This window comes from Mesoplodon bidens, assembly GCF_964165515.1.
Source record: "Mesoplodon bidens genome assembly, chromosome: 1".
In the NCBI taxonomy this organism is placed as follows: Eukaryota; Metazoa; Chordata; class Mammalia; order Artiodactyla; family Ziphiidae; genus Mesoplodon; species Mesoplodon bidens.
In genome coordinates, this window is record NC_138176.1 from 14,839,063 (window position 1) to 14,866,029 (window position 26,967).

At 50.1% G+C, this 26,967-nt stretch overlaps 1 protein-coding gene across 1 annotated transcript in view; it reads left to right on the top strand.

Annotated features, from left to right (window-relative positions):
- Positions 1 to 26,967, top strand: part of HSPA12A (heat shock protein family A (Hsp70) member 12A) — a 70,795-nt gene that overhangs the window by 12,035 nt on the left and 31,793 nt on the right. Inside the window, exons 2-3 of the mRNA XM_081243755.1 lie at positions 24,394 to 24,479; positions 26,031 to 26,158. Of these exons, the coding sequence (XP_081099881.1) occupies positions 24,394 to 24,479; positions 26,031 to 26,158 (214 nt within the window). The remainder of the gene's footprint in view (positions 1 to 24,393; positions 24,480 to 26,030; positions 26,159 to 26,967) is intronic.

Consider the following 26,967-nt stretch of genomic DNA (forward strand, 5'->3'; position numbering starts at 1 on the left):
CTTCCTTTAGTGCCAGTTGTGGCCATTTTTTATCTTTCCATCCCCTTAAGCTGTATGGGAAAGCTCAGAGGGCAGATGAAGGAGCTGGAAGGCAATGCCCCTGTAAGGAAGCAGTGGTGCAGGTGACATTCTGGATGGGGCTTTTCATTTTGATGAGATCGGTCTCTGTAGGAAGTGAGTGCCCCTGAGGTCCTTCATCTCAAAGGAGGAACAGGAGCCAACGACTTATTCACTGTGTGGTCTTGGGTCCAGGGCCCGGTGGCCGCTGGACCAGGATATCACTTGAGCCGTTACTGGTTTTGGAAAGGCTCAGGTGCAGGGTTCTGTAGGTGTTGACTGATATGCACCAACCCTATTTTCCCCATGAATCCTGTTGTTTTTAATAGGATTTTGCTGAATGTGAAGATTTTCAGGGAAATACCTGTATGTACAGCCCTCACCTAGGAACCATCTCCTGCAAATGACTTATTTGGGTTACTAGCACCATAACTACCTGTAGGAGACAGTTTTTTTCTTTTTCTTTTTTTTTTGCGGTACGCGGGCCTCCCACTGTTGTGGCCTCTCCCGTTGTGGAGCACAGGCTCCGGACGCGCAGGCTCAGCGGCCATGGCTCACGGGCCCAGCCGCTCCGCGGCATGTGGGATCCTCCCGGACCGGGGCACGAACCCGCGTCCCCTGCATCGGCAGGCGGACTCTCAACCACTGCGCCAGCAGGGAAGCCCAGTTTTTTTCTTAATAGCAATAGATAACTAGTGCAGTCCTATTTTCCGTTCTTTTATGAATTGAATGAAATAGCAGATAATAGGTTTAATAAAACAGTTTTAATGTCTGTGCTTGGCAAAATTAAAACTTTATGACACTTTATTAGGCCCACATAGAGGGGATTTTATTGCTTGGTACATTGAGGCATCATGGAACCAGAATTGGTGGAGATCTGGGGGCAGAGTTGCTGTGCAGATTTGAGTCTTTATCAGCCATCAGCACTTGGTGTGACTTTGATGATCAGAGTGAGAAATGGTTAAAGCTAGAAGGTACAATTGGGCTTTCAGCACCTATGAGCCAACCTCTTCATTTTCCTGATAAAGAAATAGAATCCTAGAAAGTGGCAGTCACCTGAAGAGCACACAGTGACCTAGTGGCCGAGTAGGGTCATGTTGTCCCTCAAGGCAAGCAAAGACTCTGCTTGTCTGGGTTGGGATACTGAGGATGGGGGAGGCTGAGGATAGGGACATTGGGGTGGCAGCACCCAGCTTGGGCCCTGGAGGGGCCAAGAAAGGGGAAGAAAGGGGATGTTCTAGTCCGAGCAGTGGTGCCAAAGACCCAGCAAAGACCTGATACTGCTGGGCTTGCTGGGTCCTTCCAGACCTGTCTCAGGATAGGCTGCTGGGAGTGTGTGTGTGCATGCGTGTGTGTACGTGTGCACACGTAAGTATTTGTGTGCATGCAGGTATGGAGCGATAGGGAGAGGAAGCAACAGAGGTGGAGGAAAGGGAAGGAAAGAGACAGAGACAGACAGAGGAAGAGAGAGACAGAGACTGTGGAAGCTTCTGGTAGGTCTTCCCTTGGGGTTCGTATGGTTCATTCAAACAAGAACCCACAAGGACTTGCCTAGTTGTGGGCACTGATTTTTCCCCAACGCTGCATTCCTTGGGCTTTCCCTGCACATTCACCAGTGAGATCCCAAAGTGCTACATGCTGGGGGCAGAGCCTGAGGTTCTCAGGAAGGAAGATGAGCCCACGGGATGGGATTTATCAGGGCGCAGTAGGAATGTCAGAATTCACTTTGTCCTACTTATTTTTTGATCTAAACCTTGTATGTTGAATGAATAGTTATATGGAGAAAACAGACTTCCTCAGTGAGCTATATTATATATATAATGTATAGTATATACACTGCAATATATCTATAGTTATATAGTTATATGTATTATGAAATGGACAGGTATTCCTGTAGAGTAAGGCCTTAAGATAGAATAAAGCACGCTGAAGAATGCAGCTGGGGTCCTGTTAACATTGCCCCTCAAAAATACTAGTGCGGGGGGAGTGGGGGAGGGCGGGGTCACTTGTTACTGAAATACTAGCAGTGAGGTTGAAATAAGCTGCAAACACAAACAGAAACCAAAAATACAATGACCGTGGCAGAGGGGTGGCCCTGGGCAGCCTGTGACTCATTAGGAAGTAGTCAGGGATTTCAGTCCCAAGATAGAGGCCCCTCCCACCTCCTTCTGCCAGCAAAGCGCCTCCCTCCCCACACTTCTCCCCGGGCTCACATCTGGTTTTGCCTCACCCTCAGAGAAGAATTTGTCAATTGGTTTCCATCTGTGAAGATGCTTACAATTCAAGGTGACCCCCTCTTGCCTCCCCCGACCCCCAGCTGAACCCTCAGGGCTCAGAGCCCATGGGGGGCCCTGTGGCCATCCCATGCACAGTGCCAGCTGCAGGCTTGTTCCCAGATTTGGCGACCGAACAGCAGGACTCCTACCAGGAGGTGAATGAGTAAAGCTGAGGGCAGTGCGGGTTGGAAAGGCTGGAGCCCAGCAGTGGAGCCAGGACCTAGGAGCTCAGGGTGAGGCCTGTGACCCAAGCAGAAAGCTCTCCACCCCCCCGCCCCCGCAGGGTGGCAAGATTTCTGTCTCAGCACCAAGGATGGCCCACTTCAGGCAGGGGACAGCTGGGGACATTTGGAGGGTTGAGTGTTAGAGCCAGAGCAAACCCACCAAGTAGAGCTCCTCTCCTGGGCCTGGAGGAGGCCGAGAGGTCAAGGCAGTTGGAGAGCTCCTTCCAGGTGGGCCGCTGGGCTGAGCGCTCAGCTCTGGAGGATAGCGTGGTATGGTGGGACCAGCTCAAGTCCCGGGTGCGAGTCTCAGCTCTGCAGCGTACTCCTTGTGAGGTCTTGGGCAGGACCGGAGGCCTTCCCGAGCTTCTGTCTCCTCATGTCTAGGATGCAGCTGAGAGGTACCGCCTCCTCCCTAGGGTCGCTGGGGAGATTTGCCAGACAGAGCGTGGCCCCAGGGTGCGGGAGCCGGGTGATCTCTGGGAGCGGGTGGAGGCTGGGGGTCCTGGTGCGGGAAGCAGAGGAACGGGCAAGGACCTCGGGCAGGACCAGGACCGCGGCTGAGCAGTAGCGGCGCGGCTGCAGGCGCTGCTGGGTGGAGGCCAGCTTCATACCCTGCTCCCCCGACCCTGCCCAATCCCCTCTGTTCTCGCCGTGTCCTGGGCAGAGACTGGGTAAAAACCAAGGTAACAACGTTGGTTCTCATGACCAAAGCGCTACATGTTCATCACGGAAAGTATAATCCAAAGGAAGAAAGGAGGAAACAGCCAGGGCCACGCCCCTCAGAGCAGCCCCTGTTGACCGCTGGGTGTCCAGCCTTCCAGGCTTGCCAGGCCAGGTGAGACAGAACCGATACATGCGCTTTCATAAAACCCAGTGCCGTGGGGAAGGGGGTGTTATCCTCCTTTTATAGACAAGGTCACAGAAGCTCGAAAGGTGATGGTTCTTGGTTAAGGCCCCACGGGGAGAGAGTGGGTAGGTGGCCTGATGGCTTCCGAGTTTGGATTTTTGTGTTCTTCAAAAATCCTTGTCCTGGATAATTTCTGTAACACTCCCTCACATGCTTTGCCCCCGGCCACAAGAAAGCCACGCCACAGGACCCCTTGGCTCCCTTACACCACCCACCATCCAGGGAGCAGGGTGGGCTGGGCACTGCCCAGGTGCAGGGCTCTGCGCGGGCACGAGAGGCAGGGGGACTGGAAAAGTAACCGAGCTGTCTCCTCCTAGAGCTCACGGCGGGTGCTGCCTGAGGCGCCTGGGCTCCCAGCTGTGGATGGCTCAGCAGAGCTCTGCTTGAACCTGGACACAGGTGGCCTGGGCCCCAGCTATCCAGGTGCGGTCAGGGGCCCTCAAGGTGGGCAAATGGCAAATTTGCCTGGAAGCCCCAGACCTTCTTTTTGGAGGTGCCTTAGTCGGGGGGAGCAGCAGGGATCTCAGGAACGGGGCCTCTGGTCCCCGCTGGAGTGTGCGTTCCCAGCAGGCAGGAGGCCACATTACAGCTGCCTCGTGGGCTCCCTTTAGGAGCGGTCAGGTCCCTTCTCACCGGAGCAGCTTTGTGTCCTTCTGTCAGTTTCCCCGCAGGTGCCCGTGGCCTGCAGAGAGCAGAGCGGGGTTCAGAGGGGCGGGGCTGCGGCTTGCTGGCAGGCCTGCTGGGGCAGGCGGGAGGGGTGTGCAAGGTGGCTGGCTGGCGGCCTGTGGACAAAGGTTTGCTCATCCATTCGAACTCATTGCCTATAATTAAAATGGATGAGAGATTTCACCTAAAAATCTGGATTTCTGATTCCTCTCTCGGGTGGAGCCAAAGCACGGTCACCCCTCTGGACAGGGCAGGGGGTCTCCAGTGTGCAGCCTCCATCACCCCTGCTGTCCCTACCTTGAGTTTTCTTTTCTCATCCCACTGTTTTTCTCAGAACCGAGTTAGGGGAAAGTTCTAGTACTCACATGGCAATAACAATGGGGCATCAAAGGGCCTCTCCCGTAGCAGGGGTCTTTGGTGACTTGGGGGGCAGGCAGAGTTCGGATTCAAGCTGGCTTTGCCTCCTGCCAGCTGCAGGCGAGGTTTTCTCTCTCTCCTCACGCCTCCGTTGCCAGAAGGCCGTTGATGGTGCAGGGTGGGTGTGAGGATTAAGTGAGATGGTGCCTGCAACACCATGCCCGGGACGTGACATCTACAGCCCAGGCTATAGGTGCCCTTCTTGTTTTCTCTTTATTGTTATAATTGGTAGAATTCACATACAGTAAAGCATACAAATGTCAAGTGTGTAGCTCATGGATTTTACATATGTAAAATCCATACACTCAGGTGTGGTGGGCCCAATAATGGTCCTTCAAGATGTCCGTGTCCTACTTTCCTGGAACATTCACATGTTACCTTGCGTGGCCAAAGGGACTTTGTAGAAGTGATTGCATTAAGGGATTTGAGATGGAGAGATGGTCCTGGATTATCGGGGTGAGCTCAGTGTAACCCCAAGGGTCCTTATAAGGGCAGAGGGACAGTGGAAGGCAGGAGGGCCAGAGTCAGAGATTCGGAGGCACTCTGCTGCTGGCCTTGAAGATGGGGGGAGGGGACACAAGCCAAGGAGTGCAGGTGTCCCCTAGAAGCTGGAAAAGGCAAGGGAGTGGATTTTCCCCTGGAGCCTCCAGAAGGAATGCAGCCCGGTCGACACCTTGATTTTTAGCCCGGTAAGACCCGTGTCAGACTTCTGACTTCCAGAACTGTCTGGTCTTAAGTCATTGAGTTTGTGCTCATTTATTACAGCAGCAATAGGATGCTGATACGCTGTGTAACCACCACACTAGGCAAGATACAGGACATTTTCATCACTCCAGAAAGTTCCCTTGTGCCCCATCCTGGTCTCTATCTACCCACCCTGTGAGGTAACCATTGTTCTGATACCTTTCACCTGAGATGTTCTTTTTTTTTTTTTTTTGCGGTACGCAGGCCTCTCACTGTCGTGGCCTCTCCCCTTGTGGAGCACAGGCATGAACCCGTGTCCCCTAGCATCGGCAGGCGGACTCTCAACCACTGCGCCACCAGGGAAGCCCCACCTGAGATGTTCTTGAACTTCATATGAATGGAACCTTAGAGCATCTGCTCTTTCATGACCAGGGTCTTGCATTCAACACAGTGCTTTTGAGGTTTGTTCGTGTTGTTGGGTGTACAGGATTTTGCTCCCTTTTTATTGCTGAGTAGTATTTCATTGTATGGCCAGACCATACTTTGTTCATCCGTTCTCCTGTGGATGGATGTTTGGATTGTTTCCAGTTTTTGGCGATTATGAAAAAAACTGCTGTGAACATTCTGGAACAGATCTTTTTTGGGGCACGTACATATTTCTCTTGGGTAGAATCCTGCTGGAGGAGTTGCTGAGTCACAGGGTGGGGATGCTCAGCTCAAGCAGAAATGCTAGGGCTGTGAAGCACGAGCACGGGTCAGCCTGGCTGGCCTTGGGCACTGGAGGCTGATGGCCACCCTTCTTGCCCACAGTGGTTTCCAGGGTGCACACGTGGTGGTAGGGGGCCTCCTCTGGTCCAGGGCAGGGGAGTAGGTGGCCCTCCGGTGGACATGTAGGTGGAAAACCTCAGTCAGCAGGTGTGCGCTCTGGGCCTCAGAACGGTGGGTGGGCCTGTGCTTCCTGAGTATCTGCTCTGTACCCAGTTCGGGGCTGTCATTTTCTCATGGGTCTTCCCTTGCAGTCTCCACGCAGCCCTGTAAGGGGAAGCAGTCGTTAGCCCGGGTTGCAGCTGCAGAGACTGAGGCCCAGGACAGAGTCCTGTCTATGGCAGAGCTGGTGCGGGTGGAACCAGGTGTCCTCCTCCAGCCCAGCTAACTCTGTGTCGTTGGTCCCGTTCCCCACTCCTGGAAGAGTAGTTCAAGGCTGTGCCTGGTGGGAGGGCAGCCACAAGGGTCAGCTCCTCCCGCAGGAAGGTTAGTGGGGCCTTTTCTCCCTGCAGACCGGTGCACGAGAGGGCCTGGGGGATGGCGGATGGCTTCCCAGATGGCAGAGAACACAGCCCAGCTGGTGCAGGGGGTTGTTTGGGGACAGTCACGATGGGGCGGTAGTGGTGCGGGCGCTAATAGAGCTGTCTGATTGGTTAAAGCGTTAGATCTGATATGAAGGGCAGAGGAGAGCCACAGCAGGTGCTTGGGGCTGGGAGTAACCTGATGAAATTGGTGGCTGTGATGTGATGTGAGCCGGGGGCAGCCGGGAGGGAGGGTGCAAGGCCTCTGGGGAGCTCTCCACACTGCTTTCTCTGTCTTTGCTCGTGCTCTGCCCTCTGCCTGGGGTTCCCTCCCCATCTTGTCCACTCAGCAAACTTGCCCTTCGAAAGGCCAAACAGCATCACCCTGGGGCTGCCCACTCCACCTCAGTCCCCCATGGCACTCACCATGGTGTCTAATAAAGAGTTCATGGGCAAGATAGAATTTTCCGGTGTTCTTTTTTTTTTTTTTTTTTTTTGCAGTACGCGGGCCTCTCACTGTTTGGCCTCTCCCGTTGTGGAGCACAGGCTCTGGATGCGCAGGCTCAGCGGCCATGGTTCACGGGCCCAGCCGCTCCGCGGCATGTGGGATCCTCCCAGACCAGGGCACGAACCCGCGTCCCCTGCATCGGCAGGCGGACTCTCAACCACTGCGCCACCAGGGAAGCCCTCCGGTGTTCTTAATTACAATATTTGAATTGAAGTCGCTTGCTCTGTAGTGGCCTGAGAACTCATAGTCGGATTCTCATAAATTAAATATGCATGTGATGCATATCCACTAGACAAGACTAATGGAGCCCAATGGGGTTGGGGCAGAGGAGGGTGTGGGCAGGCACGGGGGGGTGGGGGATGGGACCCTCGTCCGCTCCGCTGACGGACTTCCCAGGAAATGCTGAAGTGATGCCCCGTGGCCCCTGCCTGCTTCCCTGCTACACATTTAGCTTCCGGAAGTCTTCTAGTTCACTAACGCAGACTGTCCCCAGACTTGTGTCCAAACCTTTGGGACCTTCCCAGACTAGATGTGTGGAGAGAGAGGAGCAGAGAAACGAGGTGGGGAGTGCGGGCCCATGTGGATGTCCCTGTGACCAGCTGCCGCTTTCCCAGCCTGAGGCATTCCCGTGGGCCCCTCCTGGAGGTCACTGCCCTGTGCTCAGACATTCCCGGCTCAGTGGGTGGGGCTGTGCCTGGGGGGTGGCAGGCTGGTCACTCTGTATCTGGAGCATTCTGCTCTGAAGGGGAGATGGCCCCTGACTAATTGAGTTCCAGACGGAGGAGCTGTTAAAGAGAACCGTGAGGCCCGAAGCCCTCGTGTGCACGGTTAGACTTTTAGTGCAGCGGGCAGGCCTGGGTGCCAGGAGGGACAGGCCCGCGGCGCAGCAGCAATGGAAAGCTGGAGGAACACCACCCTGGGCTTTTGGAGGCCCAGACAGCTTCCTAAGCCCGAGGTTGGGCAACTGGCCATCCACAGGTAGCGGCTAGGGTGCAAAGTCCCATTCCTTTGACCTCGGTTCTTGCTTATCTGGGCCCTGCAGGGGCTGGAACTAGGGGTCCTGGGAGGTCACGTGTCCTGAATACTCATGCACGAATATCATGCAAGCACCAGGGGGTGTGGGCACCCGTGATGCATCTGAATTGTTTGGCATCTGGGGCCGTCTGTGTGGCCTCCTTGTGGGCCCTAAACATAATATGCATTATATTTCCTGCGGTTCATATGGTTTTGAGGCTTGCCTTCCCCACCTCAGCTCAGGAGAAGATCTGGAAGGACCCGCGTTTGCTTTTCTGCGTGGTAGGTATGGGAGATACGGGGATTGGCAGGGGTTTGCAGTCTGTTTGCTCTTACCCTGCTGTAGCGATTCACCCCAATGGTTTGGTTTGGTTTGGTTTTCATTGTAGTTGACTTGCTTGAAGTGCAGATTAAAAAATGGATCAGAGGGCTTCCCTGGTGGTGCAGTGGCTGAGAGTCTGCCTGTCGATGCAGGGGACGCGGGCTCGTGCCCTGGTCCGGGAGGATCCCACATGCTGCGGAGCGGCTGGGCCCATGAGCCATGGCCGCTGAGCCTGCACGTCTGGAGCCTGTGCTCCGCAGCGGGAGAGGCCACAACAGTGAGAGGCCCGCGTACCGCAAAAAAAAAAAAAAAAAAAAGAGTTTGGTGGTCAGCATCTGCTTGCTCTGGGACAGGAGCTGGGTCTGGTGTATCGGTGGGGAGGCTCTGTGGGCCTCATCACAGCTGCTTGGCCTTAGGTGGGCCATGGGGTGCTCTGGGGGACCCTCTGGGTCCTGGTGGCTTAGGGTTTTCCCCCTGCTCTGTGGAGTAGCCTGAGGAAGTAAGCACCATTCTCAGGAAAGTACCTTAGCATGGTCTTTTATATTCTTTTGGCAAAGGCTTTGAGCAAATTCGGTCCTGGGGGAATTGTCTACTAGTTTGCTTTGTTTTTATCTCCTGTTACTGCTTGGAAGTTAGATATTCGATTTCACCTCCTTTCAAGAGTAGTTACTCTTGAAATTTTGCCATGTATACTTAATTTAGCAAAGTCTAAAGTTAATCAATACCTTAATCAATATCCAGTTTACTAATTCCATTTTTGTAAGATGGTCAATCCATCAGTGAAGGTTTTGTATAAAAAGAGTAAGAACTAGGGAGTTTAAACTTAGTCTTAAAAGTCTCTGAATGGACTTTCTTTCCTTCCAGCTGACATGAAGCCTTCGCCCAGCGTGTGGGAATGGTCTGTGTACAGGTGCCAGGCTGCCTGCGCTGGAGGGCATTTGGTCACCCCCTTGGAAGCCCCCCTTCAGGCTGCAGTGGATGGGCCATGCTTGACCTCCCCAGGGGCTCTTTTGAGCCCCTTGTGGCATTTCTCTTCTCTTTTCCTTTATATTTTGGGAGCAGGAATTTCTCAGGCAGATTCCTGAGCACCTCCCGGCCTAGGACCCAGGCTCAGGCAGTGGGCACTTGCAAATAGTTAACAGAAGAATGTTTTAATGCTGATGCAGTTTGCCCTCCTGCTAAGACGAGGCCGTGACTCCTGCTGAGGGCTAGTGTGGCTGCAGGTTATCAGGTACCTTCTCCTGACATTTATTCCAGAATCCCTTGAAACTACTTATCTGGGGAGAAGCACCGACAAGCCCCCTGTCTGTAGCTCGCTGTCAGGATGCCTGACCCTTGGGAGTTTCCTGGCCCTTTAGCTCTGGCCAGCCGGCTTCAGAGCATCTAGGGGAAAAGTGAAGACACAGCTGGTGACCTGAGGCACTGACACCACTCTGGGCCCACGTTCTTATGTTGCTAAAGAGTGGTGTGTCTGGGGACAGGCCAGTGCCAGCTGTTGCCCCCGGCCTAGCTGTAGTCGGCAGCCATCCTGGAGGTGGGCTAGGAGACAGTTGTCCTTACAGTGTGGTTTCCTGCAGCTCTTTGATTTTTTTTTTTCTTGAGATATAATTCACATATCATAAAACCCACCATTTTAAAGTCTACAATTCAGTGGTTTTTAATATATTCACGAGGTTGTGCAACCATCCCCACTATCAAATTCCAGAGCATTTTCATCACCCTCAAAAGAAACTCATATCCATTAGTAGTCCCTCCCTACCCCCCCTCCCTCCAGAGATCTGATTTTTCACTGCTCTTTGCTGCATGTTTTCCATGGTACAGGCTCAGGCCTGGAACCTGAGGGCCCCTGGAACCTCAGGGCTGGAATGTGGTGGAGGGAAGGGACTTGGGCATTAGAGACAGGCACTTACTAGCTGTGAGATTTTGGGGAAATGCTTAACCTCTCTCTGCCTTGGTTTCCTCTGCTGTTAAATGGGGCTAATATCTACCTATTTCTTACCTCATTTGTAAAGATAAAATGAGACACTGTGAGGAATAATAGCTACACTGGTTAAGACCTTTGCCTGCATTATTCTTATTGAATCCTCATTAATCTCAGGAAGTAAGAGTTATCACCTCTATTTAATACAGAAGGAAAATTGAACCACCAAGGAGCTTGGTAACTTGTTCAAGATTGCACAGCTGTGCATCAGTTTTTAGCTGCAAAGTGTGGAAAAACTGATTTTATCTTGTTTCTAGAAAAAGGAAATTAGTTATGACCATGAATGGGAAGTCCAGAGGTCTGGCAGGCTCCAAGGCAGGTACTAGGCAGCTCATGGACCCACTGAAGGATGGATGGAGGTTCTTTCCATGCTGGCTACATCTTGGGCTGGCGGCAAGATGGCAGCCACAGGTGTTGGCCTCATGGGCTCGCTTGAGAGTCAGGATGTTTCCTTCCCAGGAGCCTCCGGCAGACTTCCCTTCATGTCCCATCAGCCAGAGCGGTGGGTCACAAACCCATTCCCGTGTCCATCATTGGAAGGGGAAGGGGGTTGCCATGATTGGTTCAGACTACCCAGGATCTACCCTGGATCTGGGGCAGGGTCACCCCTCCCCCTAGTCATGTAAAATAGGGTTTGGTTAAGAAGGGAGAAATGGATTTGGGGTGGATGCAGCAGTATCCACCAAGATCAATAAATAACGGAGCTGGGATTTGAAACAGCCTCCCCAGGCCCAACACCCCTGTGCTTAACCACAGTGCTGCACAGCTTCTACAGCTCCCGGCAGGTAGTGAGTCACGTGCTCAGTGAATCTTGGTCGAATGCCTCAATCCATACAGCCTGGTTTCCACTCCTCCTGAGTCCCATCTCCTTTTTTCTGACCCACTGTTGCTCTTCTACAACTAAGTGATTGCCTGGCCTCAACTCGAACTCCTCTAGTGATGGGGAACTCAGTACCTTTCCAGGCATGTCCTTCCTTTTTTTTGATTATTAAGTGCTATGGCTGCCTTTTATGGTGCTTTTAGATGAATTAGAAACAGATCTTCTCTGGGTGCAAAAATTGGAAAAAGGTGTGCTCACTCTAGGTGATATAGCCCTTTAGTTCATGACTTGGAAGGGCACCTTTGGGGTAAGAAAATGGCACCCATACCTAGAGGTGGGTGCAGTCCTGCTTGGGTGATGTCCCTCAAGGTGGTGCCTTTGTGCGGTGCACAAACTGCGCTGCTGTTTGGGGACATTTCTTCCATTAAGACACTCCTCGGAGGATCTGTAACGTGCACGAGCCTGAGCTCTCAGGCACCGGCAGAGTACGGGAGGTTTGTGCTCCGGTTCTGGCTTGGGGTACAAGCGGGCTAAGGGCAACCCTTCCTGCCTGGAGGTGGCACAACTTTCTCTCATCAGGAGGGTTCAGCTGAAGGGGGTGAATGAGCTGTCTGTCTCCCCAACCCTTACCTCCTGTTCTGCTTCTCCCTCTCCCCTCCCCAGGGACAGATGATGAGTGTTTGGGAGGGGAAAGATCCCGCTCCGGGGGAGACCAACAGGCTGGAGTGCCATTGCCCCTGGCTTTAGTCTCAGTACAGTCAGCGCCAGCTGTGCCGTGGCCTCTGTGGGCTGAGCCATCCCAAGGCTGTTCACGATAGAAATTGGGGAAGTCTAAACCCTGGCCTTCCAGGTGCCCAGGCAGGTGGAATCTTTTCCTTGGTGGGAGAGTGATTCTTCATTTACCCGGTCAGTTTGAAAATGTGCTTCATTGCAGAGGACAGGAAAGCCTGAGTGTATTGCCTGGCGTGGAGGGTCACGTGGCTTCCTAGGGTCTCCGTGGTTATTCTGAAAGTGCCCCTGAGGTGAGCAGGTGGCCTGAGCGGGAAGTCGGGGCCAGACAGTCTCCCTCACCCATGGCAGCAAGGCCCTTGTGTTTCCCATCACTGAGTTTTCCTGAAGGTCCCATTTGCCAAGTTTCTGTCTGGTGAGACTTTTTATCCTTGATTAAGAAGCCCAGAGAAGCATAGTGTAAAGAAAATGCATTTGCCGCCCTTGTGCATAAGTGGGAGCTCTGTTCCCTGGTGTAAGCACGTGGGTGCTTTTTCTCAACAGCAATTGGACCGATTTGGCGATGATGATCATGATGGTAACAATGATAAATGACATCTATAATTTATCAAGTGCTTGCCATGCACCAGGTTTTATAGATATTATTTCATGTATTCATGCATTATTTTACAGTGATCCTATGAAATGTATCACCATCATCATGATCCCCTCCCCCCCATTTTCCAGGAGGGGTGGGAAAACAGGCTGGAAGAGGCTAAGTAGCTCACCCCAGGGCCTGCCTCTGGGAAGTGGCCATGCTAGGATTTTTTTTTTTTTTTTTTTTTTGCGGTAGCGGGCCTCTCACTGTTGTGGCCTCTCCCGTTGTGGAGCACAGGCTCCGGACGCGCAGGCTCAGCGGCCATGGCTCATGGGCCCACCCGCTCTGTGGCATGGGATCTTCCCAGACTGGGGCACGAACCCGTGTCCCGTGCATCAGCAGGCGGACCCCCAACCACTGCACCACCAGGGAAGCCTTCCATGCTAGGATTTGAGGCAAGGCTTTCCTGACTCTGAACCTCTGTGTCATCATGGCTCCTCCCCACGCTGATATTTGGATTTGAAGAATTATGGCATTTGAAATGGGGAACACTGTGAGGCTTCGGAGCCAAAGGAAGGGTGAGCCATGTGGCCTTCTGAGCCCAGAGGCAGAGACAGCCGCTGGGGCTTGGGCGTGCCCTGTGATTGTGACCCCCTGACCTCCCCCGCACTATTTGCCCATCTGTGAAATGGGGATTTTAGTTAACACTAACACCTCTCTTGTAGTTTCATCTTTCAAGAGAAACAATACTTGCGCGGGACCTGGTGTTGGGTTCCCTGTAGGGCACAGGCTCAGAGGTGGCGAGCTCCGAATCCAGCTGGGCTGCATCCTAAAAATGTGGGCTTCTTTCTTTCTTTTTTTCTTTTTTTTTTGCGGTACGCGGGCCTCTCACTATTGTGGCCTCTCCCGTTGTGGAGCACAGGCTTCAGACGCACAGGCTCAGCGACCACAGCTCACGGGCCCAGCTGCTCTGCGGCATGTGGGATCTTCCTGGACCCGGGCACGAACCCATGTCCTCTGCATCGGCAGGCGGACTCTCAACCACTGCGCCACCAGGGAAGCCCTGGGCTTCTTTCTTAACCTTCTAGGCCTTATGTTTCTCACCCATCCAGTGGAAGAATGCCAGTACCTCCAGCCCCTAACAGCAGGCTTTCTCAAGCCACACCTGTAAAGCTCTTAGCATGGCATGAAATTCGCATTCAGTGCGTGCCGACCATGATAGCTTTCCTAATAGATTTCTGAGTTTGTACGTTTCTAACAATTTCAAATAAATAATTTGAGTTTAATAAACTTGCAAAAGAGCCTAAACTAAAAAAATACATAAATATCTGACCCCATGAAGGAATTCAGCAAATGGTGGGTGAGGGCTGTTACATATTTCGTGTTTTTTTTTATGTTTAAACCAATATTTATTGAACAGATACACTAAATAATAATCACATGTAAATAGTTTGGTAATATTGACACAAAGCATGAGCTTTAATGGAAGAACTTCAATTTAGAATAAGACGTTTCTCCCTGGAATGCATAGGCATTTCCAATCGCCTGAATACCTTCGTTTGTGTTTTCCACAGTTACATCAATGAAATACGTTCCACAGCAAATTCATCACCTTTATTCACAGACTTACTCCTTTTCCTGGATCCTTTTATCCCGGACTGTTACACATTTCTGAGGGTTTACCTCTTTTGTTCATTGCAACACAGTGATTGAGGCCCTGAGAATCCAAATTCCCACTTCACGGAGGGAGAAGATGCGCCGGAGAGAGGTGAGGTGGTTTCTCCAGGCTCACAAGCCGGTGTCCAGACCTCTGCTTTCTCTACCTGCCATGCCATGTTCTCCATCATCATCAGAAGCCATTTTGTTTTCCTTACTTTCCTTTAAGAACTGCAGCCAAGGAGCCAACTTCAGCTTTGCTCCTATTCTCGAGCCGCCCTGGTTCTGGGGAGACATGGCCCTCGACCCTGCAGCCCAAGCTGGCTGCCCTGCCTGAGCATGGAGGATGCTGTGCCTGCAGCCTGGTCCCCGCAGGACACCTCCCTTTCTGGAGACCTCAGCGTTTGTTCTTTTAGTACAAAGGGTCACAGGGTGACAGCTGACATTGGCACTGCAGCTGGCCATTCCTCAGGGGGATGAGGAAATGCCAAGGCCTTCATTGAGGCTTCTCATCCCTTCCACATGGAGTTGGGAGCCCAGCGAGTCTGAACACAGCAAAAAGGGTGTGTCCTGGTCTTTAGAGAAACTCTGCCTGTCTGCAGGGGCATCTCCCCATTTCTCAGAACATGGAGGGATCCAGCACTGGGTTGGGGACAGCCCCCTGCCTCCTCTGAGGCCCTGGGTTTACAGAGGTGGTTTCAAAGTCTAGGAGGGCCTCGTATCTGAGGCTGGGCTGCTAGAGCCCACCTCGGAGTTAGAGCCATTCAGCTGGTGGTCAGACACCTGCTTTGCTGCCTGCAAGGGGGCCGGGTGGGTTCTGCTGAAACTCAGACTCCTTCAAGGGCTGTCCCAATAGCCTCACCTCCAGAGAAGCCAGCTGAACCTGTACCCCTCACCCACCGGTGACCCAGGTCTGAAACCTTCCCAGGCCTTCAGAGTCTCCGTGTATCGGTTTAAATGAATATATATTCTTGCTAGCTTATTCATTCGCTTGACAAATGTCTGGAGCACCTACCTACCATGTATGGGCCAGGTGCTCTGATTGATACACAGCATAAGAAAAATATCCTCTTGCTCTCCTGACAAGAGGGAGATGGACATAAAACTGGTACATTAAAACACCAGCTCTTTTATCATGGAAAGTTTAAAGCATATACAAAAGTAGGACAAATAATGTATTGAGCCCAGATGAATCAGTCACCAGGTTCAGTCATTATCAATTTGTGACCAGTATCATTTAATCTCTGTCCCTCCCCTCCCGTATTATTATTATTATTTTTAACATCTTTATTGGAGTATAATTGCTTTACAATAGTGTGTTAGTTTCTGCTGTCTAACAAAGTGAATCAGCTCTATGTATACATATATCCCCACATCCCCTCCCTGTTGCATCTCCCTCCCACCCTCCCTATCCCACCCCTCTAGGTGGACACAAAGCATCGAGCTGATCTCCCTGTGCTATGCAGCTGCTTCCCACTAGCTATTTTACATCTGGTAGTGTATATATGTCCATGCCACTCTCTCACTTCGTTCCAGCTTACCCTTCCCCCTCCCCGTGTCCTCAAGTCCATTCTCTACGTCTGCGTCTTTATTCCTGTTCTGCCCCTAGGTTCTTCAGAACCATTTTTTTTTTTTTTAGATTCCACATATATGTGTTTACCATACAGTATTTGTTTTTCTCTTTCTGACTTACTTCACTCTGTAAGACAGACTCCAGGTCCATCCACCTCACTACAAATAACTCAATTTCGTTTCTTTTTATGGTTGAGTAATATTACATTGTATATATGTGCCACATCTTCTTTATCCATTCATCTGTCAGTGGACACTTAGGTTGCTTCCATGTCCTGGCTATTGTAAATAGTGCTGCAATGAACACTGTGGTACATGACTCTTTTTGAATTATGGTTTTCTCAGGGTATATGCCCAGTAGCAGGATTGCTGAGTCATATGGTAGTTCTATTTTTAGTTTTTTAAGGAACCTCCATACTCTTCTGTATAGTGGCTGTATCCCTAACACCGTACACAAAAAATAAACTCAAAGTGGATTAAAGACCTAAATGTAAGGCCAGACACTATCAAACTCTTAGAAGAAAACATAGGCAGAACACTCTATGACATAAATCACAGCAAGATCTTTTTTGACCCACCTCCTAGAGAAATGGAAATAAAGACAAAAATAAACACATGGGACCTAATGAAACTTAAAAGCTTTTGCACAGCAAAGGAAACCATAAACAAGACCAAAAGACAACCCTCAGAATGGGAGAAAATATTTGCAAACGAAGCAATGACAAAGGATTAATATCCCATATTATTTTGATGAAAATCCCAGATATCATATTGTTTCATGTGATAATATTTCAGAATGTATCATAACAACTCTTAAAAATTACATAATTACACCACTAACAATAATTTCTTCATATTATCAATATCTGGTCACTGTTTACATTTCCAGTTGTCTCATAAATGGCATAAGATTTTTGGTTCATTTGAATCATGGTCCAGTAAAGATCCAAGTGTTGCAATGACTGGAGTTACTTTGTCTTTTAAAGGTATAGCCTTTGTCTGGGGCTGATCCAGATGGCCTGGTAACTCATTAGAAATGCAGATACTCAGCATTTCCAGACCTACTGGAGTGGAAAATTTGGGGGTGGGGTCAGCACGTCTGTTTTAATAAGCGCTCCAGGTGATTCTGATGCACATCAAAGTTCGAGAGACCCTTTAATCTATAGTTTCCCCTTCCTTCTTTCGCCTGTATTTTCCTTGTAATTTATTTTATTTATTATTTATTTATTTATTTATTTTTGTGGTACGCGGGCCTCTCACTGCTGTGGCCTCTCCCGTTGCGGAGCACAGGCTCTGGACACGCAGGCTCAGTGGCCATGGCTCACGGGCCCAGCCGCTCCACGTCGTGTGGGATCTTCCTGGACCGGGGCATGAACCCGCGTCCCCTGCATCGGCAGGCGGACTCTCAACCACTGTGCCACCAGGGAAACCCTGTAATTTATTTCTTGATGAGACCAGGCTGCTGTCCTTAGCATTTCCGCAAGTCTGGGTTTTGCCCGTCAATCCCCAGACGCTGATGAAGAAGTTCCTCTCTCCTCTGTACCGAGAGAGCAGAGAAGGCATGGGGGCAATGGAGAGAGATGAGGCTGCAGAGGGAGGCGGGGTGGACTTTTAAAGGCCTGGATGTGTGCTAGGTTTATCCTAGGTTTAAAGGCCTGTGTGCTAGGTTTATCCTGTGGGGAATGGGAATAGAAGGCCCTGGCCTGGTCGAGTAACGTGAGCAGACCTCAGTTTTGACCGGATGGCTCTGACTGCGGAGGAGTGTGACTTGGATGGGGAGACTCAGAGCGGGGAGACTGAGAGGCTGTGTGGGAGGCCTGATAAAGGTCAGCAGGGTCTGGACCAAGGTTGTGGTGGTGAGGCTGCAGAGGGTGACTGTGAGAGATGCTAAGAAGTAGGGATGACGGGGCTTAGGAGTACAATGAGAGGGGAGAGAGAAGTCTAGGAAATCTCCCTTCTGGGAGCCATGGTGGTTGCACCAACCAAAAGGGACATTTGAGGAGAGAGGCAGGTCTGGGGGTGATTTGAGAGCTGATCCCACGTTGCTGGAGGTAACTCAGGATATGTGTTACTAATATCCTGACTCGGGGGTTGATGCCTCAGTTGGGAAAGACCTCAGTGGCCCTCCAAGTCTATGGATAGTCAATGAGTCCACTTCTGGGCACACGTTAGAAACATCCGCCCACCCATCCACCCATCCATCCACCCATCCATCCATCCATCCACCCACCCGTCCATCCGTCTACCCACCCAACCACCTATCCATCCATCCATCCACCCTACATTTACTGAGTGCCTGTGACAAATCAGGAGCTGAGGAATCAAAGATGAAATAAGACATGGCCTTGCCCAGATGAGCCCAGAGTCTGTGAAAGACAAGTTGGATGGACAAAAGTATCTTAATCCTTTGTATGGGGTGATCTGGTGGAGCCCCTTCAAATGCTGGGTCCCAGTGGGCAGAGGCTGTGAGGTTTCTGAATATAATTCATGAAAATTAGTAGGAAGGCCTGTTGGTCTAGAAAGCATTTCCTCACCTCCCCCAGCAGCTGCCTGAACATGCATGTTCCTGTGAACCTATGGTTAAGAGAGAAATTGGGAAGTGCCACCACACATGGACTGAGGTTACAGGAACTTGGGGATCTCACTGTCTCTGAGGAAACTCCGATGCCCCAGTTCTCTCTCACTGGGGCATCTTATCTCCTAATCCATTTAGTGATGGGGACGGTAACTGGAAGTTGCTGTCTGGTGTCAGGAAGGGCCTGATGCAGCCCCCTGGTGCATGATGCTGTGGTTTCTGCCACAATAAATGCTCATTTCCATAATTGTTATCTAGCATTTGGAGAGCAGCTATTTTACACTCAGTGTTCTTTGAAGTCAGGAGGGTCTCTCAGTTCACACCAATAAAATTTCCATTTACTTTGGACATCAACCATGGTGATTGAAAAAAAAACCCCATAAATTATTTACTGAAATGGAAGTTCAGTTTACGGTAATAATGCATTAGTTCAGCTAGCCATGCAGCCTGTTATAGGGTAATAAGAATTTTAAATTTTCCTTCTTAAAAGATATTTGCCAGTAACCTACACATGACCTTGAGCTGATCAATTTTCAAAGATGACACTACAGGGAAGGCATATAAGGAGAGAGAAAGGGAGAGCTTTTTTCAAATGGCCTGATTTAGGCAACTGTCAGCAAATAACCTATTATCTCATGGCTAGCAGGAGAAAAGAAATGAACATATATACTGCATTTTAAAAATAAGGACCAGACCTTAAAAATCCTTTTGAAATCGAGCATTTGTTTGATAGAACATAAATCTGAAAGCTAGCAAGGAGGCCTATTTGAAAAAGCTGGGGAGTCTCCATTGTTTGAGACCACCTGTCATTTCACATGAGCCTGGAGCCTTGTAAAATACAGTCAGCCCAATGGTTCCGTCTTCATCTTTAAAAATGTTGTATTTATGGAGCAGGATCGATTTCATGTATCTCAGAAAGTCCACGATTCTGCTCACGGCTATTTGCTGACTAATGTCTCCAGCAGAGCAGAACAACAAGCAAGTTCATGAATTATGGCTGTCTCTGAGGTTCTCTTATTAAGACTACTTTTTATTTTAGGAGTGTCTGCTTTGATTAAAGCCATTAGAGCCAGGAGCAAATGAGAATGTGTCTGGATTTTACACGTCTCATGTTTTATAGCAGGAACCCTGATGAAGCCTGTATTTTAATTATTACACTGTTAAGGCAAGTGATGAGTATTAACCTCACAAGTTCAACTAGTTTCTCCTCTGCTATCTGCTCTGGGGTCTAAAAAATCCTGCGACAGGAGACTTGTTGGTTGAATCCTATTTTTACTTGTTTATATCCTCTACTTGGCTGCATAAATATTTTCATTTATTTATATATCCCTCTTTGCTGCAAAAATTATTTTTTAAATGACTTGGTTGAAGAATGTTTTGCGGGCTGAGTCCCAGGTTAAGAGTGAACCTAGGAACACCTGTATCTATTTTCATATTTACTAAACTAAAAAAGATTATATACTTATATATAGTAAAGATTACTTACTTATATACAGTAAGTATATAAGACATAAGTAATGGTAAATCATCTAAAACTAATGACAAAGAAGACCTGATGATTATTTTCTATTGGGTTTCTAGAAAGCTTCTGGTCTCTTCCTCCTCAGCTTGATTCTGTGGCTGATAGTTTGCATTCCTGAAGTGTTCCTTGTTTTTCTGATTCTGTGATGTGAAATCATCAAACCCCTCTGTGTTACTGCATTTCAGAGTAACTTAGTGCTTGAAATGGGAAGATGCTTTGAGTGTCTGTTTAATCTTGTGGGAACGGCGGAGTAGGTATTTCTTAAAACTCCCTGATCCCTCAGCTCTGCCCTTGACTACACTTCTGGTAAAGCATTTTTCTTTAGTCTCTCTTACCAGTCTTCTCTCCTTACCTCTGCAGATGAGTATCACTTTTCTTTTCATCAGCTTCCTTTCTCTCTTCCAAGCCTGTACTCTAAAAATCTCTCTTCTTCTTGGGCTTTTAGCTTTGCCTTTCTCTTCTGCTCTTGATGTGCCCAAGTCACTCTGTGTGTACTGAACTGGAATATCACGTAGGCGGGAGCAGTCATGGGGCAGACGTTATTATATTGGCTTTACAGAGAAACTTAAACAGGGTCACAGTGAATGACAGTTGGTGTTTCTTACTGTGGATAATGGCCTAGGTTTAATTGGTAGCCAGGACACACAGCATGTACCTTGTACATATAGACATTCCATGTATCAACTCTCTCCTCTTGTCTGTTAGCTTAGATCTGTCAATTATCCATAGACCAATAGATAATATTCTATTGACCCTGTTGTGTTTATTCTTAATCACTTACCTATTGAATGAAAGCTCTCAAGATTGGTTGGGATTATTTGCACACCAGAAACTTCTCACATCCCGCAGGGGCTAAAGTAGGCTTTTCCATATTCTTTTCCCTAAAAAAATTTTTTTTTTTTTTTTTTGCGGTACGCGGGCCTCTCACTGCTGTGGCCTCTCCAGCTGCAGAGCACAGGCTCCGGACGCGCAGGCTCAGCGGCCATGGCTCACGGGCCCAGCCACTCCGCGGCATGTGGGATCTTCCTGGATCAGGGCACGAACCCGTGTCCCCTGCATCGGCAGGCGGACTCTCAACCACTGCGCCACCAGGGAATCCCCTCCCTAAAAATTTTTGAGCACCTTTTTGACATCTTAAATAGTTAAATAAAGAAATATTAGCTTGATAACAAAGTTATCACTACAAGCTCTTTATATTTCTGTGGTGGGTCAATGCACATTAACTGGTGAATTATCTTTGATTTGGGATCTATAGAGCTATAGATGTGGGTGTGCATGATATGCAAATGTCTATAAAAATGTTACTCCTCCATACCTTCTGTGCAAGTCAGTTTTAAATCATCGCACAATGTAGCTGCATTTTAATTTCTAATGGAGAAAATCCATGAAGTTCAATTGCCTCTAGGCCTGGCTGAGTGATCAGCAAGTCAAATGATTTATTTCGTACTGAACCAGAGGCAGGGTGGGAGGGAGGTACAGGGAGAACCAAAAAACATCCTTGGTTCTTGTCTTCAAATTCCCTGGAGTCCTCTGGGGGCCCAAGGCATGTGTTCAGTGTGTGGCCCAACATATGCTATTTTACAGGTCAGTAGGACATGCTCTGAAAAGGGCTGAGTGATGGGATAATTAGAACCAAGCAGACAGCGGGGTGGATGGTTTTTCTGCAGATAATAGCTTGTTTGCTAATTGCCAGCACCAGATTTTCTGGGCAATTAGACATTCGGTGTCTTCCAAAACCTTCTGTGCAAATGTGGACACATGGCTGCAGGCCTTGCAGGTATAGCCGGTGGAGAGAGGGTGGCTCCCAGCGCAGGATGGTGCCTCTCTGCAGGCTGCCCAAGGGGGGTGGGGGCAGGGCAGGCTACTCACAAGTGGAGATGCTGACCTCCCCCTGCTTTTATGGAAGGGGGTACCCTGTGCTGGGAGATGAGCAAAGAAGCTGAAGTTTAGCCGGCTGGTCCAGGAGCCAGGCTCACGTCTCCATTTTCTTTTCAAGAGCACTGAGCCATGGTGCTAGTAGAATCGGAAATTGCTTCTCCTCTCAGATGAGCAAGTTTTTTTTTGTTTTTTTTGGGGTTTTTTTGCGGTACGCGGGCCTCTCACTGTTGTGGCCTCTCCCATTGCGGAGCACAGGCTCCGGACGCACAGGCTCAGCGGCCATGGCTCACGGGCCCAGCCGCTCTGCAGCATGTGGGATCTTCCCGGACCGGGGCACGAACTCGTGTCCCGTGCATCGGCAGGCGGACTCTCAACCACTGCGCCACCAGGGAAGCCCCGAGCAAGTTTTTTTTAATAAAATTTTTTTATTGTGGTAAAGTATATATAACATAAAATTTGCCATTTTAACCATTTTTAAGTGTGCAAATCAGTGGCATTAATTACATTCACAATGTTGTGCAACCGTCACTACTTTTTCCAAAATTTTTCATCACCCAAAATGGAAATTCTGTACTCCCCATTCCTCCCTCTAGCCCCTGGCTACTTCTAATCTACTGTCTGTCTCTATGAATTTGCCTATTCTAAACATTATATGGTATTTGTCCTTTTGTGTCCAGCTTATTTCACTTAGCATAATGTTTTCTAGGTTCATCCATGGTGTATCATGTGTAAGAATTTCATTCCTTTTTACAGCTGAATAATATTCCATTGAATGGATATACCACATTTTGTTTATCCATTTGTCTGTTGAAGGATACTTGGGTTGTTTTCACTTTTTGGTTTTTGTGAATAATGCTGCAGTGAACACGCACATACAAGCGTCCCTGTTTTCAATTCTTTCGGGTAGATACTTAGGAGTGGAATTCCTAGGAGTGGAATTGAGTCTATGGTAAGTCTATATTTGACTGTTTGAGGAACTACCAAGCTGCTTATCACAGCAGCTGTATCATTTTGCATTCCCACAAGATACATACAGGGGGTCCAATATCTCCACATCCTTGCCACCATTTGTTATTTCCTTTTTTTTTTCAATTAGAGCCATCCTAGTGGGTGTGAAGCAGTATCGCACTGTGGTTTTGATTTCCCTAATGACTAATGAGTGCATTTCCCTAATCACTAATGAGTTAAGCATCTTTCACATGCTTATCGACCATTAGTATATGCTCTTTGGAGAAATGTCTGTTCAAGTCCTTTGCCCCACAGGTTGATTTGTGGCCTCTGTACTTACTTGCTTCTGAACCTTTCTCCCAAAGATTGGAACTCAGCCTTATCGGGAGGAGAGGGAGCATACGCCTGCAGATTGGGAAGGTGGCTGTGCAGATTTGAAGCTTCATATTCACTCTTTCATAATTCATTTTATTCCCTCAACCCATTTGGCGCCCACTGTAATGATGCCGTTTGAGTTCTCACTAAGCAGGAAAAAAAAAATCAGTAAGCGCATGGGATTAACCAAAGTGATTTGGCAAGCAGAGGCAGATGGAGCCTCTCCTAGTGCTGCCCTAGAAGCAGACAGGTCTTTCCCAGATACCTCATACCCTCTGGGTTTCCTTGACTACAGGTATTGTTGTAGCACATTACCCATTTTTTCCCCACCAAGTATTAGTCTATATACCGAATGGAGCAGTATTTGCAGAACGTACTAGATGGTACCTGGGATTTGTTGGTGCCCAGGATCTGGCCATCACCTCTGCAGGGGGAGCCTGCAGTGCTTGTTCTGCTGCTCTGCAGGCCCTGCCAGTCCTGGGCAGCAGGCAGGGAGAGTGGGTGGAGCTTCCAGCACTGACCAGGGACAGGGCGACTTCTCCTTGGGTGCTCATCCCTGGGGGAGAGCCACGGGGCTCTGGCAAGGTTTCAGAACCAATGTCTGTGCCTGAGTAATTGCAAGAGCAGTAGGGGAATCGACAAAATGATATTCATGCTGCCTTGCTGTTGGCTCTTCTCTGATTTGACCTCGTGGTTGTTGCAGGGCCCCAAGTGGGGGACCCAGGAATGCTAATCTATCTGTCTTTCTGCTATGGTTTTTTTTTTTTTTTTTTGAATGTCAAAACCCTGCAGCATCACTGAAGAGAGATGAGTTCCCCTTGTTCTGGCAGGGCCTCATGCCAGAGGGAGGGAGGAGGTGATGCATCCACAAAACAAGGAAATTATTTCTGGAAATCGCACTCCTGTCCTCTATTCTTATGATCAGGGTTGTTAATCTTTGGGGCGGGGTCCCATACTCCTTTGGGAACCTGAAAGCTGTGGATGCCCTTCCAAGAAAATGCATGAAAAATTTGCACATCATCTCAGGGGGCTACAGGCTCCTCTGGTCCATACTGGTGCCTGGGCTAAGGACTGGCTCTACAGAGGGCGTGAGCCAGGTGCCAAGGCGATTTGGGGACTGGGCAGCCTCTCTGCTAAGTGGGAGTTGGGTGGCACATAGGGAGAGGCCTGGTGGTCACTGGGAGAAAAGGAGCGTCTCATTTGGTCAAGTTTTAAATATCAAATACCGGGGTGGACAGATCAGACACCCTACCTTTCTGGCTGGAGTTCAGCCTCACCCCACGTTAGCTGGCTTTCCAGGGGCAACAGTCCCTGCAGGAGCAAAGCCGTGCAGCCCTCATTGCTCCTCTCCGGCTCAGTCCACACCACCTCTAAGGAGCGCACTTGTCTTTCCTTTCAGAAATGACCCCTACATCTGCATACTCATCTCCAGCCCGGAGTCTGGGGGACACAGGAATAACACCTCTGTCCCCTTCCCACACTGTGGTAAGAAATGTGTGTGTATGGGGAGGGGGGTACGTGTGCTGATGACCTTTGCTTTCAGAGGCGCCTCTCATGTGATGGGCTTCTGAGCGGCTTCTCACGTTCATGGGTGGAGATTAAGTTGTCCTAGTGCCAGCCACGTGAGCCCTACCAAGCCCCTTCGCCACTGTGGGTCAGCAAAGGCTTTCCATGGTGTGGCTGATGCTTCTGGAGCCATTGGCCTGGGTGTGGGTAACATGAGCAGGCAGGGTGGGAGCAGCTCTTTAAAGATTCAGGGCTCAGAGACCGAGACATCCTCTTGTAGGAAGCAGCCACTTGGGGCTGGCAGGTGAGTCAGTGAAATGCACTGGCTTTTCCACTGTAGTTAACCGTCGTGACCAAAAGCTGGGGCTGTAATCGCTTCTGCACCAGCTTGCCCGAGAGAGAGGACCTGGGCAGCGCTGGGCATTTGTTCCCGCCCTGCCCCTCACTGCAAAGGTGGATACTGTGGGGCAGCCGTTCCAGGGATTTACATGTAGCCAACCAGAGAGAGGTACCCGGAGGAAAGGGCGGCTTTGTACGAGCTGCTCAGATCCTCAAAGCAGACCCTGCTGAGAAGAACTTCAGAGCCATCGCTAGGTAGGGACGCCAGCTTGTCTTGGTTTTCCTGGAACCGTCCTGGTTTCCACGCAAAGTCCTCTATCCTGAACTCCCTCAGGCTTGGGAAAACTGAGAGGCTTGGTCACCTAACAGCTGGGTCCTGTGGTTTTCAAACTCTGTACCCTGAGGGTTCCCTGTAAAAGCTTCAGGATAAGCTGAACGGGATGGGGGGGGCAGTGTGATGAAAGGCCAGACACGTGGGGCTCTCACCCCCTGCTCTAACCAGTACTCTTCAAATCCAAAAATTATTGGTATAATTTGAAGTTCTGTGGATGTTAAAAAAAAAAAAAGTCTACATTTGCTTAAAGAATTTTTTGGAAGTCTGGAATGGCCTGACCTACTCACTTGACAGATGACGAAAGGCTTGGGGCCCCAAGGGGACAGGACTCAGCAGGGTCATCTGCTGGCTATGGCAGGACCGGGCAGGGTCCCTGGTATGCTGAGCCCCACACCCATGCATGACACGCCCGGGCAGGTGGAGGGGTCACCTGGCAGGTACACGGGGCACAGCTGAGCAGGGTCTGGAGGTCTGTGCAGGGACTGGGAGAGGGCAATGGGGGGCAGAGGGGGGTGTCACTCAGGGAACCACTGGGGTTCCAGCCCAGATGGAAGAGTTTCCGTAATTAGCCACGTTTGTGCACAGTTGATAAAGGGAGTGTTGGGCAAGTGTAGGCAGGGGCCCTCCCCAGTGGCCTGGCCCTTGTTCAGGAGACACGTCCATTTCTCCCTGAGTCGGTCAGGTAGGGGCTAAGAAAGCCTGCCGTCTCCCCAGAGCTCACCACGTGGCAGCCTTGAACCAGAATGTGCAATATGCTTCTGTCTACAGTGGGCACACAGCAGGGCAGGGTGGAACCCTTCTGAAAGCCTGGCTTGACTGCCCCGCCCACTCCCTGTACCCCGCTCGGTTATCTGCAGAACGATGCCGACCCAAACGTCTCTGAGCAGCAGACGTTTCTCGTGGTGGTGGCTGTCGACTTTGGGACCACATCCAGCGGCTATGCCTACAGCTTCACCAAGGAGCCAGAATGCATCCATGTGATGAGGTGAGTGCTGTGGGCAGGGAGGGGCAGGTGCTGGCGCTGGTCGCTGTAACTATGGAGACTTGGGGGAGGGCCTTGGGGGAGGGGAGAGGGATTAGTACAGTGAGCAGGTGAATGGTACGTAGTCAGCGGGTCCTGGATTCTGGCCCCGCTTGGCCCAAACTCTCCGTGCAACTTTGGGCAAGCCACTTCTGATCTCTGGGCTCCAGGTTCCTGGTCTGTACATGTGTTGCTTTAATTCTGACTTGGTTTGGGGAAGGACCTGGACAGTATGTTTGAAACCAGGTGATTCCAGCGTACAGCCTGGGCAAGAGGTGCTGACTTTCAAGGTGCTGGTGATGGAGGAGACCCAGGCCTCCACTCACCACCATGTGACCTCAGGCAATTGCTGAACCTTCTAAAGCTCTGTTTCCTTATCTGTGAAATGGGGATAATGGTAGTACCTGCTTGACAGAGTGTGTGTGCACATGTAAGGAGATTTCCTCTCAAGCACTTAACACGTAGTAAACTGTAAGCAGGGAAGGTGCTAGTTCTTTCAAGTGAACAGATGACAGTAACCAGAAGTGGGAAGCACCGCGCCTGAGAAGCAGCAGAGTGCGGTGAATTTCAGCCAACTTCACCCTGAAGCTGCCCTGGGTCTCCTGGGCCACTCCCCCGCCCCCCAGCTCATGCACACAGCAGCCCTGGCATCTATCCCATCCACGTGTGATCAGCTGTCTGCAAGGACCCTGGTCTATCCTGGCACCAGTGCCTGCTCCCCCAGACTGGCTCATGCCTTCTTGCAGTCTGTGACCACTCAAAGCTTTGGGAAC